Below are 12,944 nucleotides of genomic sequence, written 5' to 3'. Positions count from 1 at the left end.
GAACATAGAGAATTACGTTGACAAACAGTATTTTTCACAAGCAGTTTTTCAATGTTCCATTAGATGCTGTTAAGAAAACACTAATTTTTCAGAAACCAACACTTTTAAGTAGACTATCACTGAATTAAAGGTTCTCCATGTGTGTAAGCATTAAGACATTGCCAAAATTCCTGAATCCTCACACTAATGTATGTCTTTTCTTCTTAATGTGTTTTAGTTAAGTAATTTTGAACTATTTGATTGGACACTTCTGCAAAGTGCTGAGCACTGAACACACTGAACAAAGCAAGGACACTCAGGATGTTCCATCTGTTCCACACCACCCTTACAAAAACAAACAAACAAAAGCATAACCCGAAATATTTCCCTAAATGAAGCAAGGACTAAAGTTTGTATCTTTGTATCTTTAAAAAATGCGCTATTAAACCATTTAAAGCTGGTACTATACATTGGCATAAAAAAGAGTGTACAGTGGAAATCGGTATGATCATGCTGTAAAAAAAGTTTCAACTAAAACTTCTTCCATATCACAGATTACTATAAAAGACTACAGGAAAATTTTCAAATTTTATTTCATTTGAAAAAATATCTTTTCTTTTTTCCTCTGCACTAGCATGATTGTGTGAAACTTTTCAACTTTATAAAACTAAACACAAAATTGTATGAAAATATTCAAGCAGAAATAAGTGTTCTTATGCTATTAAAAAATGCTGTATTAATGAAAATGAATTAGACGTTACCATCAGTATTTCAGGAATATCATAGCTTTCATCCTGCGAGAGAGAGGCACTTCTTTTTCCTTTTTTATAGGAAGAAAATCAGAAAGTGAAAATTAAATATACTCAGAAAATTTTAGTACCATTTGATTAGCTCTACTACCAACTTAAGAGTCTGGCAATAATTCAGTTCTTCAGTACTTGACTATGAGAGGTAATTATATTGTTTCTTGAAAAGCTTTTCAGGGTTTAAACACAATAGCTACATATGTACAATTACACTAATTCAGTATATGATTATCCAATAATGTAGTATTTTTAAATGTACACTATATTTCACAGCAACATTATATCCAAGTCAATGAAACTTGGACTCATTTTGTAGTTCCTCACACTGTTGTGGCATTCAGATCAATTTTCCATTTTTAAGGCAATTCAAAACTATTGTTATCCAATTCACAGTGGGTTTAATGCTTATTTAACTAATGGGAGGATTTTTAAATACGTGAGGTCATATTTTTGTGATATATACTATTTCAATATGTGAAGTCATATTTTTATGATACACACTATTTCAATTTAATATTCCTTGAAGGGGTATTATCACCCTTATAATGTTCATTTGGATTGTTTAAATTATTTTCATTTATAAAGAATGCATCCAGAATTGTTTTCCTTTCCAAAACAAGAGGAAGCAGCCAAAACAAGAGGAAGCAGTTTCTTTGTTCTTGTTTACAGCCCTCTATCCTGTCAAAAATTTATTTCTTCACCGAAATAAATTCATTTTTTGCCCTTTCAGAGGGACAACCTTCTAGTCACTCCTGTACTCCTTGTGCCACTTTTGCCTGTTTATTTCTGTTTGTTCACTGTCTCTTTCTCATAAATAAGAAAATCTATATTCACTCAGCATTCATTCAGTAAAAAGACTCTTCTCAGCACAAATGTGCTTGACTGGCTATTTATCAGCTTGTTTTGAGCAATGGCTCCTATTTATTCGGGGTTTTTTTCCTCCAAATAGACATATTTAAACTGAATGAAAAAGAATAGCAGTGATGCTGCAATGAGGATTCATCCAATCTCCACCAGAATGGTCTGATTTTCATAACATTCACAGAAAACAACACCTACTCTACCTTATAATGGAATAGTACTGTTCCAAGATTTTCTTACTTTCAAAATAAGCAAAAGGTATTGTCATTCTCTTCTGTTCCTAGATATGCTCTAAAAGTGTCCTTAAAATCTATTCTCTACTTACTGCAAAACAGTTACAAGAAATATGATTCATATTCCAAGATCCGTCATCCACAACAACAGAGAACTTTAAAAAGTATGTCTAAATAGTCATATTTTTACAGTGTTAGTCAGGTTTTGTAAGGAAATTTGTTTAATGTGATTGATTATATCCCAATAATGTCAGCCAAGTTAAGTTCAATTTCAAAGACAATTGAATTCCTACACAAAAATCAAGACTTCTGTAGACAAGAGATCCAAATTAATGGCCCAATAAAAGCAAAAGCTTCAGTATGACTTCAATATTTTCCTCTTCTGTTTGGCTTGCCAGTAGTCAACCAGCACTTGAATACTCCAAATGAGCCGCAGCACACGCTGCCTTCTGCCTAGCCAATATTCAGAGAACATATGAGTGATTTGAGGCTACTCTGATGGGGCTAAGAGACATGTAGATCATCTGTGGGAAGGGTGAGTCATAAGAGATGTGATTCAAAATGTGTACTTCAGCAGAACTGGAAAGGCAAGGAAATAAGGCATAAATCCTTTGAAAACCAGGTTTCATTAGCTCTGATTATGGATGAAATTGTATGTACAAAAAATTATTATTCTACTCCCAACAATCTCTTTACAACAATTTTTGAATATGTATATTTGCAAAAGTTTTCAACTCAGAAAACTTCCAATCTTTAAATTCATTCTTGAAAGACAACTACATCTTTGTTGAAAGCTTTACCTGCTTTTTTCTTAGATTTACTTGTAGAATCAGCTACATTTTCCAATATTGCAGTTAGACGTAAGGTTATCTCTGCAACCATTACAACATTAGTGTCTGCTACGCTGCTCTTCTGAATTACTTCATTTATTATCCAGAGTACATGAACCCACTAAAAATGGGGGAAAGGGAAAGAAAAAGCATCAAGACAGAGTTAAAGCAAACTTTAGGAAGATATTTATGTATTACAGAGGCAGATAGGGTTTTGCACTCAAAATTGTTTAAAAAGATTCATAAACCTGGACACAACTCCTTTCTTGGATTTGACTTCTTTTTTTGAGTGCCAGCAGACTGAGATGCTGAATTTGTGCTGCTCTGAAGCCTCTATTTCTTCAGACAGCAGACTTCTTTATTTTAGAACATTTATTTTTATTGTTTTAGAAAGGTTTATGAATGTTCTATGGGCACAACTTGTATACTTTGTCACAGTGTGGTAAGCCTTACAGCAGATTTGATCATTTGCCTCTCATTTATCCCCGTATCTTCCCACTTAAACAGTATAAAAGAGACCTGAATGCACCTGTTGTACACACAGAGGAAAGTAACTGTACATTACTTTCTGGTGAATCTCTCAACAATTTTTTTATTGGGATCAGGGCCACAAAATGAACTCCTCCAGAAACTATTTGGTCAGCATCAACTGGCAGCCCAGAGAAACTAGCGTAAATTATGCTTCACAAGACTGGATTTCACCAGGAGCCTCTCAGTCTCAGGAAAAGTTCAAGGTAAGGCTGTGACTCTATCAAGTGGGCCAAATCCTGTTGACCCTCATGTCCCTTCTATTAAGCTGTAAGGTTTTTCCCTCTTTCTTCAATTGATCTAGGGAACTTTCTTGAACTATATTGATATTTTCCACCACAACACACCAAATGCTGCTTCTTACATCATGCCCAAATGCTTTCACTATTTTAGCTTCTGTCATGGCCCACTGGCAGAGAATGGGTTACTTTACTGGGAGAAGTCTAAGACGTATTTTGATACTGGCGTATGGGAGCACAGTCTGTTCAAAGTGTAGATACAATTCACATTTTCAGTGAAGAAGATTTATCTGCATTTACCATAAGAAAATATACTTAGACTGGAGATCAGTATTTTATCTTGGCTTTACTATAACAGACTGCGCTCATATTAAGAGAAATACATTATAATAAGGAGTACTTGGTAAGCTTTATATTTGTGGATATGTTTTAAGTAGTCACTTCCACTCATTTGGATTTGCTGAAGTCCTGTTTTACACTTCTGCCACAAAAACATTATTACATCAACAAGTATTTCTATGTCAGGTTGGATATCCTGGAAAGAAAAAAAACAACATAATTTTAGAAACATGTATGTATATACAGTATATAAATACTCTCAAAATTTTTCAAAGTAAATAAATCATCATATTTAACTTTCTTATAAGGGATGACAACATTTTGAAAGCTTAAGAAATAGGTTTTTTAAAGTAATTTCTGATAGACCACCAAGCTTTTTTCCTCCCAACAAGACAAGTGGTTTTAGACTTTGGGGGTTTTGTATTTCCTTTTTTATTGTCAAGCTCTTAAAAGTCACACAGACAAAAAAAGCAGTGAGATGAAAATTATGTGGGAGCAACAAGCAAATTAACTATCTGTGTAATGTTATAACAGTCAATACATTCCAGGGAAACTAAGTAATGTAATTTACCAGTTATATTAACTTTGGGATTTTTTTTTTTGTTACAGTATTTAAATATTTGCAGAAGATCTAAATTTTTAGGTTTCATTTTGTATTGACAGAATACTTCCACAGGTTGTTGGTGCATCTCAGATGAGGAAGCAGTGAAGAACAAATTAACTAGAAAAAAGGTTGGAGTGGAATATCTAACAACTGAAAGAAATGTTTTCATCTGCATCTTATGAAAAGAATAATTAACAAATTCAAAACTCTATTCAGTTAACCTCCTAATTAACACATTTTAAAAGGCAATAGAGTCTGTCTACACTGTGTTAAACACATTCTGAACAGTGATTAAGGATCAGTACACATCTTTATCACCATTTATACCGGAGTTGGACTAGTATCTCAGGTGCAATGAAACTCCAGCCTGCAATATCCACACTATCTGCACACTCGCATATGTATGAGTGTAAGATTTCAGGAATATTGATATTGAGAAGTGAGGGGAGAAAAAGACTGAAAAATAAGTAAATCAAGATGACTTTTGCCACTCGTTTGGTGGCAGCAAGCTGTTAGATTGGCTCAGCTATATCATGTAACTTCACCATCAGTGAATTCACTGTTAATCAGGGGAGAATTTGTCTTTCTTCTTGGACAGATTAGGCACTGAGGAAATTTGTGGGAAACTGTATAAGAGCCAGAAGAGCTTAAATCCAGGCAACCTGCCTCCATAATACAGTGGTCACGTAAAAAAATGACAATTCATGCTATCTAAAGGTATAACTACCTCACAGGCAGGATATTTTGACTGAAAATATTACACTAAAGCTAAAAAATGTGTGTGCTCCAGTTATAGTCAAACTAAATTTAAACTAAACTAAAATTAATTTTGCAGTTAAGACATACGCCGTGTTAACAGAACACATTTTTTCTAAGGAGAATTTTTCATTAGTCTTTTGGATCACAAACTATTTTAGTGTAAATGCTAGTGGAGACATTGCACTGTAATTTGTTTCCCCTCACAGTAACACATTAAGGGAAATCTCAGTTTGAGCAAGTAAGCTAAAAATGGTTACTCTGGGAACAGACCATCAGATATATAATGGGATTATTCTGTAGTACAGACTTCAGCACAAAAAGTCCCGCTCTCTTTGGTTTTGTTGTTGCTGCTGCTTGTTTGTTTGTTTGCAATGAGAATTTAACTTAAATTGCAGGCATACTGCTGCTATAAAGGCATTATCATTCCTTAGGGTCACTGCTCCCATTTCTATAAACGTTGCAGAAATGTTTTCTACAGCTGAGCATACTTGCCCACCTAAATCAGAAATTTGATCTCTGCTTGATTAGCTGAAACATGCAATTAGCTCTATGATATTCCAAATGGATTTAATATCTATTAAACATTTTTAAAGTAGCCTGAGTACACAGCACCAATAAAATCTAAAAAAAAATGAAACGTTATTTTTTTAAATCACAAATTGATCACATCTTATGGGTATATTTTTTCATTTTTGCTATTTCATTTTTGTAGTTTGTTAATCATGCAACTGATTCCTTTGGTCTTAAATTATATGCATTCATTACAGACTATGTGAGTCATTCAGAAGAAATTTCTCTAATTTTATTATACCTGCTTAGATGTGGAGACATAGGAAAACACTGTCGTTGCCAAAATCATAAGATCATGAGAAGGCTCTCCGTGCTTTAAGGAACCCTCTACATTCAATGTTTATAAAAAGGAAGAAAAGGGAAAGGCAAGACGTTATTTCTAGTTACAAACCTATGTTTGAAAACATCTGAGTGAATTGACTTACCAATTTATGCCAGTAGATAATATACTCTAAGAAATAGTAAATACAAAGGGGACAGATATTCCCAAGTTTATTCACTTTCTGTGAAAAGTGAGCATTGCAATTTTTGGAAATGGAAAGTTTTCAAGATATTTGCAGGTTTTTGGAATGTTATACAATTAAATTACAGTTGCTTTAACAAGTTTTTCTTGCGTCTATGCCAAGAAATTTTACATAAATGGAGTATAAGGACAAAAGAAAGTCAAACATGTCTGTTTCACTTTTTTCCTGAAAACCTGTCTGAAAACATCCATTCATTTTACATCTTTGCATATAACATGATGTATGTTAAACATACATGCTATTTCACACTCAAGGGAAATGGTACAAAGTCATGTTTTGGCAAATGAAAACTGGACAAAATTCAGTAGGTTGCAATTTCTCAATTGCTAGTTTTTGTCATAGAATACTGCATGCACCATATTAATAGTTTTTAAATAATAAACAAAATTTCTTGCTGCAAAAATATTTGAAATGAAAAAGCAGCTATAACTGAGCAACACTAACTTCTGAATGTTTGCTCCTTTTCAGAACCATGAGGCATCCTAGCTTCTTTGGTATTATTTTCACTAACAGAAAAACCATGTTTAAATTTTCTTGGAAATAGTAAAGGTTGCATCAGTGTAAGAAGTTTGAGTTCCATTTCAGCTTTCTTCCATGTTGGGTCATCTTGAGCCTAATTGACAGAAATGAACAATCTTCCTTAGCCTCATAGGAAAAGACTACATAAAGGATGTCTAAATAGCATCTGGATTACCTGAAGAAAATTAATAACGAATTCAATAGCAGAATCAAACACGTCCCACTCTTCATAGCTGAAAGCTAATTTTATAAATTTCACAGCAGCATCTCCAGACACCCCCTTTTCTCCTGCAGTGGTGACAAAAATATTTTATCTGTTTTTTATGTATATATATTCAGAAGTCTAATTTAAGCAATAATTTGGGTATTGATAAACACAAAGATAAAACTCCACATGTGTTTTTGAATAGTCAGCATAATCTTGAAGGATTTTTTAATAGCTCTACAAGATACAATAGCTTTATTATTTTGCTGTAATGTCTATGCTTATATAGTACTTTAATGATGTATCTGCAATGTCCTGTTACCTTCCAAAGAGGCTGTACTATTATTGATATTAAAGTACCTGTGTAGAGGATATCAAGGACCTAGTCCTTTCTGTTGCAGAAAGAGCATAAACCTGGGTACCACCCCATAACGACCCTTCTTCCCAGAAATTTAGTTAAAAAAATAACATCTGTTATTTATTCTGAAACATGAACAATTTCTTGCAAGCTAGGTGAGCATTTCTTATTACTGTATCAGAAAATGTGCATGTACACATAGGGAGCCTATTTTCTCACTCTTCAAGTTTATTCAAACCACAGTAAGGCAGAAAAGGGATTTCCTGGTTCTTGGAACTCTAAGCAAGTGTCTTAGCTAATACATTCAGCAGTGTTCTGCAGTCCTAAGAATATGCCACAGTCATTGTCATATCACTTGGGCATGTGGTCACTCGGCTAAAAGATGTTAGCAACATTAACTTAGTAATAGACAGATGTTATTTTCCAAAGCAGCGCAATGATTGGTCCAAGGATCTCAACAAGCTTATGACAGTCCTTCTGTTACTGCATCCCACTTCTCTTCCATAAAAATGTACCAGGACATCATTGCAGAATTTGGCCTTTGAATGATTGTTTAGGGGCATTAACATATCTAGATGAATTCCTATGCTGAACAGTATGTGATTACAATGTCCATATAATACTATATGCTATTTAAATAATACTTGTGTTAAGAAAATCGTAATGATATCTGTACATAATCCCTTTTGAATGCTTGTTTATACATATAATGCTAAGCCATATCTCACGCAAAGAGGACAGCATTTTGCAGTCCCTTTATGCATAGAACTGCTACTAACATGAAAATGAATTCTGCTCACCAAGCATTTGCATCACTGGGTACAGAATCCTTTGAAAATTCAAAGTTAGTTTACCTGTTAGTATCAACTGCAGAAGGGTTGATGATGCATTAATTATACCAAAATGATTAGTGCAATGACTTCCTTGAATACCAGTACTGCTCACTCCACCTTTAATATAGACAATTCGTTAAATCAGTTTATATTGTATTTGACTTGTTAGATTCCAATTAGCCAGTAATCATATCAAGCAAATATGATTCTGAAGTGTATTTAGTCTCTACAGGTTCTTTTATTAACAAAATATCTCTATAACTATGGCTATATTCAGTCCAGAGCCCAGCAAAAAACGTTTGGAAGAAATAATCAAGTCCAGTGTTTTTCTCAAGTTTTTAAATCTAACTTTGAGTGATTTTTTTGAAAAAAAAAATACATGAAACACCACGGTATGTTGACCTTGCCTGGCTTCCAGACCCCAACCCAGCTGCTCTCTCACTCCTCCTCCTCAACAGGACAAGGGGAGAAAATAAGATGGAAAAGCTCACGGGCTGAGATAAAGACAGTTTAATATGAAAAGCCAAAGCTGTGTGTGCAAGCAAAGCAAAAAAAGGAATTTAGTCACTATTTCCCATAGGCAGGCAGATACCCAGCCACTTCCTGGAAAGCAGGGCCTCCGGATGTGTAGCAGTTGCTTGGGAAGACAAACGCCATAACCACTTATGTCCCCCCATCCTCCCCCTTAGCCCCAGGTTTTATTGCTGAGCATGACATCATACGGCATGGAATAGTCATTTGATGAGTTCCAGTCAGCTGTCCCACCTATGCCCTCTCCCAAATTCCTGCCCAGCCCCAGCCTACTGGCCTTTTGGGGGGAGGAGGGTTGGAGAGACAGTCTTGACGCTGTGCAAGCACTGCTCAGCAACAGCCAAAACACTGTCATGTTATCAACACTGTTTTAGCCACAAATGCAAGGCACAGCACCAAACAGACTGCTATGAAGAAAGTGATCTCCATCCTATTCAGAAAACATATACATAAATTACGGTATATTTTTACTGATATAACAGATAACAGAGATTGGCCCAGATTTTTATCTTAAATTTTATGAAGATAAAAAAAGATCGCCTGCTTTTACAGGTGCTACTGTTATAAATTAAATAGGCAAGTTCTTTCTTTTATAGCAGAGAAAAAAACTAATAAAATGGAGGTGTGGGCTCCTCACCAACACTCTTTTTGCTTCTTTATGCTGTTACCTGAGAGGATTTCCAGGCCTGCAAAAAAAAGCTCTGAAATGACATCACGAATTTCAATTTCATCAGGAACAGGTAGAGCAGGGCACAACACACGCCTGCTACTATCAGACAGAGCTTCCAGGATGGCAAGGAACTGAGCTGCGGCACCATCAAACATTTCTGTCAGCAGCCGTTCGGTAGTAGTGCGAGGCCATGGCAACTAAGAAAGAAAAAGTAATGTAAGCCTTGCAATATCTAAACTGAGTTACAACAAAGCAAGATTTCTCTCAAAACAGTTGTCCATCAGAAAGTAAGTACACATTTAAAACAGAAAATAATATACTGTAAAATATATTGTTGTTATGAATTTCATGCTTCAAAGGTATAGCAAAGCCTCATGGTAAGTGGGTACAGTACTTAACAAGTGCCATAATTTCATAGCAACCACATGCACTGCTGCATGGTATTTTACTTAGAAAACAATACAATAGAAATTATGAGTGAGACTATTAAGGCCATGTAGTTTAAAGCTACCCAGATCTCTCCTTATAATGATACAGACTTGACCATAAGGAGCTAAGTTCTACATACTTTGCAGAAAATCAGAGAAAGATTAGGATGCTTAGCACTGCAGTAAAAGCAAAACACTATTATATTCTCTCACTTGCACATTTCAAACAGCACAACATAAAAATACAAGGCGGAACACACAAAAATATATTAGCACTACTGACAGCTAAGAAATCAGAGATCTATGTAAGAAAATATTATACAATTTTATTATAAAATTTTATTTCAATGTTCTATTTACATGGTTACCAAACCACTAGCAGACATAAAGTAAATCAGAGCTAGAGTACTTTAAAATGTTGCTCATAATCCATCAACATTTCAGTTCTATTTATTTGGCATTTTCCCAAATAAAAACACTTTAGATTGGTTTCTAGGCACATTTAACTAGACAAAAATTTAGGAATTTCCTTCTCGCTTTGCTGGATCCACATCTTTTATTTTAGCTTCCAAATTAATACTTACAGACAAGTTCAGATGTGTACCTGATTAAAAAAACTGATCTGTTCAATATCTGACAGCATTTAGAGTATTAAAGCTAATGGGTTATTTTTGTTTTCAAATAACTTATATAATGGGTGAGCCTCATCAATACTATAACTATCTGTCTTTTCCAAAGAAAGAGGAACTATTTCTGCTGGGAGTATAGTTAAAGTAAAAACAAAAGATAGTTACTATTGGATACTGATGGAGCAGCTAATCCTGGAAACCATTTCCAGGCACTTGAAGGACAACAAAACCATCAAGAGTGGTCAGCATGGATTCACAAAGGGGAAGCCATGCTTGACCAACTTGATAAACTTCTATGTTGAAATTACTTGCCTGGTAGATGAGGGGAGAGCAGTGGATATTGTCTACCTAAACTTCAGTAAGGCCTTTGACACTGTCTTCCATAACCCTCAGCAAGTTTGCAGGTGACACAGAACTGGGAGGAGTGGCTGATATGCCAGAGGGTTGTGCTGCCATCCAGAGAGACCTCAACAGATTATAGGAACCTCATGACGTTCAACAAGGAGAAGTGCAAAGTCCCACACTTGGGAAGGAACAAACCCATGCACCAGCACACGCTGGGGGGCCACCTGCTGGAAAGCAGCTTGGCAGAAAAGGACTTGGGGGTCCTGCTGGACACCCAAGTTGAACATGAGCCAGCAATGTGCCCTTGCAGCAAAGGCGGCTGACGGTACCCTGGGCTGTACTAGGCAAAGTATTGCTAGCAGGTCAAGGGAGGGCATCCTTCCCCTCTACTGGTGAGGCCACACCTGGAGTACTGTGTCCAGTTCTGGGCTCCCCAGTACAAGAGAGACATGGATATACTGCAGAGAGTCCAACGAAGGGCCTCGAAGATGTTTAAGGAACTGGAGCATCTCCCCTATGAGGAAAGGCTGAGAGAGCTGGGACTGTTCAGCCTGGAGAAATGAAGGCTCAGCGGGGATCTCATCAACGTATGTAAATACCTGAGAGTGCAAAGAATACAGAGCCAGGCTCTTTTCCGTGGTGCCCAGTGACAGGATCAGAGGCAATGGGCACAAACTGAAACACTTGAGGCTCCCTCTAAACATCAGGAAACACTTTTTCACATTGAGGGTGACCGAGTACTGGCACAGGTTGCCCAGAGAGGTTGTGGAGTCTCCATCCTTGGAGATATTCAAAAGCTGACTGGACATGGTCCTGGGCAACCAGATCTATGTGGTCGAGGGGTTGGACCAGATGACCTCCAGAAGTCCCTTCCAACCTCAACCATTTTGTGATTCCATGATGTACATTCTCCTAGTAAAATAACTCCAAAACAAATTTTCAACGTTTTTTTTAATAAATCCTCGTAATGATATTCACAGACTAAAAAAATTTCAACGCAAACTATACATTTTTTTTAATATTTTGTGTCATTGTATTCAACATATCTTTTTCCCCACATTGCGGATTTGTTTTTATGAGCCCAGTCTAGGAATCTGATCTATGCAAGCAGAAAGCAATATACATCCCATATATTCCACGACAGGCTAAGCACAAATTGCAGGTTTTGTTTAAATACCTTCGTTAAAATGCAGAGCAGAATGGGCATGGAATTTACTACTACTAATATTTTTGCATAAGCATTGTCTTGTCATGTTTAGAAAACAAACATTGCACTGGTGCAGAAGAACCTCAAAGTGAAAGCTAACTTAAACTAAATAGATTAGACTAGCTTGTTTCCATTTTTCAAGGTGATTTAAGTACAAAACCAAATTCCACTGCATACATACTAGAAGAGAAGGAAGAGCTTTAATTCTTTGCTAGTCCAAGCATAATGTGCTCTGTAACATGCTGGACTGAGCTCTAAATATAACCATTCTGCTACAATGTACATATTCTATAATTAAAAAAGGAAATTGTTTTGAAAGTCAAAACATTAGGCAAAAATAAATGTCCCATATTTTTGCATTTACTTGACACTTAATAAACCTACAAAATATGCTGAAATAATTATTAAAACAATGCTTTCAGATTTTACATGATTCAACAAATCTTGTAAAACTACAAAAGACATGCAGAAACAAATAAGAAAATTCAATACTATTCCTTCTTAAATAAGGTAATGAAGCATTTTAGAAGCAAAAGACTTTTGGCGGGGGAGTTATGAACAGTGTAATTTCTAACAATTTGTTGTTAACTTCAGGCATTCAGTTTTGTCAGAAAGTCAAACAGACACTGCAGAACAAAATCAATTACTGAAGATTTCTCAAGCTTCTGGAGATCAGGTATATGAGATTCCTGGTATGTGACAGACATAGGTTCCTAGTAACATGACAGGTGCCTGATGAGCAAACACCCTATTTGAAAGCATGCTGAGTTCCTGTGCTGGTTTTGGCTGGGATAGAGTTAATTTTCTTCACAGTAGCTAGTATGGGGCTATGTTTTGGATTTGTGCTGAAAACAGTGTTGATAACACAGGGATGTTTTAGTTACTGCTGAGCAGTGCTTACAGAGAGTCAAGGCCTTTTCTGCTTCTCACCCCACCCCACCAGCGAG

At 35.8% G+C, this 12,944-nt stretch overlaps 1 protein-coding gene across 1 annotated transcript in view; it reads right to left on the bottom strand.

Annotated features, from left to right (window-relative positions):
* Window positions 1-12,944, bottom strand: part of CFAP54 (cilia and flagella associated protein 54) — a 162,708-nt gene that overhangs the window by 85,958 nt on the left and 63,806 nt on the right. Inside the window, 8 exon segments of the mRNA XM_019474036.1 lie at window positions 741-799; window positions 2,680-2,830; window positions 3,877-4,011; window positions 5,990-6,075; window positions 6,711-6,885; window positions 6,967-7,079; window positions 8,209-8,304; window positions 9,387-9,585. Coding sequence (XP_019329581.1) covers window positions 741-799; window positions 2,680-2,830; window positions 3,877-4,011; window positions 5,990-6,075; window positions 6,711-6,885; window positions 6,967-7,079; window positions 8,209-8,304; window positions 9,387-9,585 — 1,014 coding nt within the window.

Source organism: Aptenodytes forsteri, unplaced genomic scaffold (assembly GCF_000699145.1).
Source record: "Aptenodytes forsteri isolate BGI_AS27 unplaced genomic scaffold, ASM69914v1 Scaffold360, whole genome shotgun sequence".
Classification (NCBI taxonomy): Eukaryota; Metazoa; Chordata; class Aves; order Sphenisciformes; family Spheniscidae; genus Aptenodytes; species Aptenodytes forsteri.
This window is presented reverse-complemented; position numbering and strand designations above follow the sequence as displayed.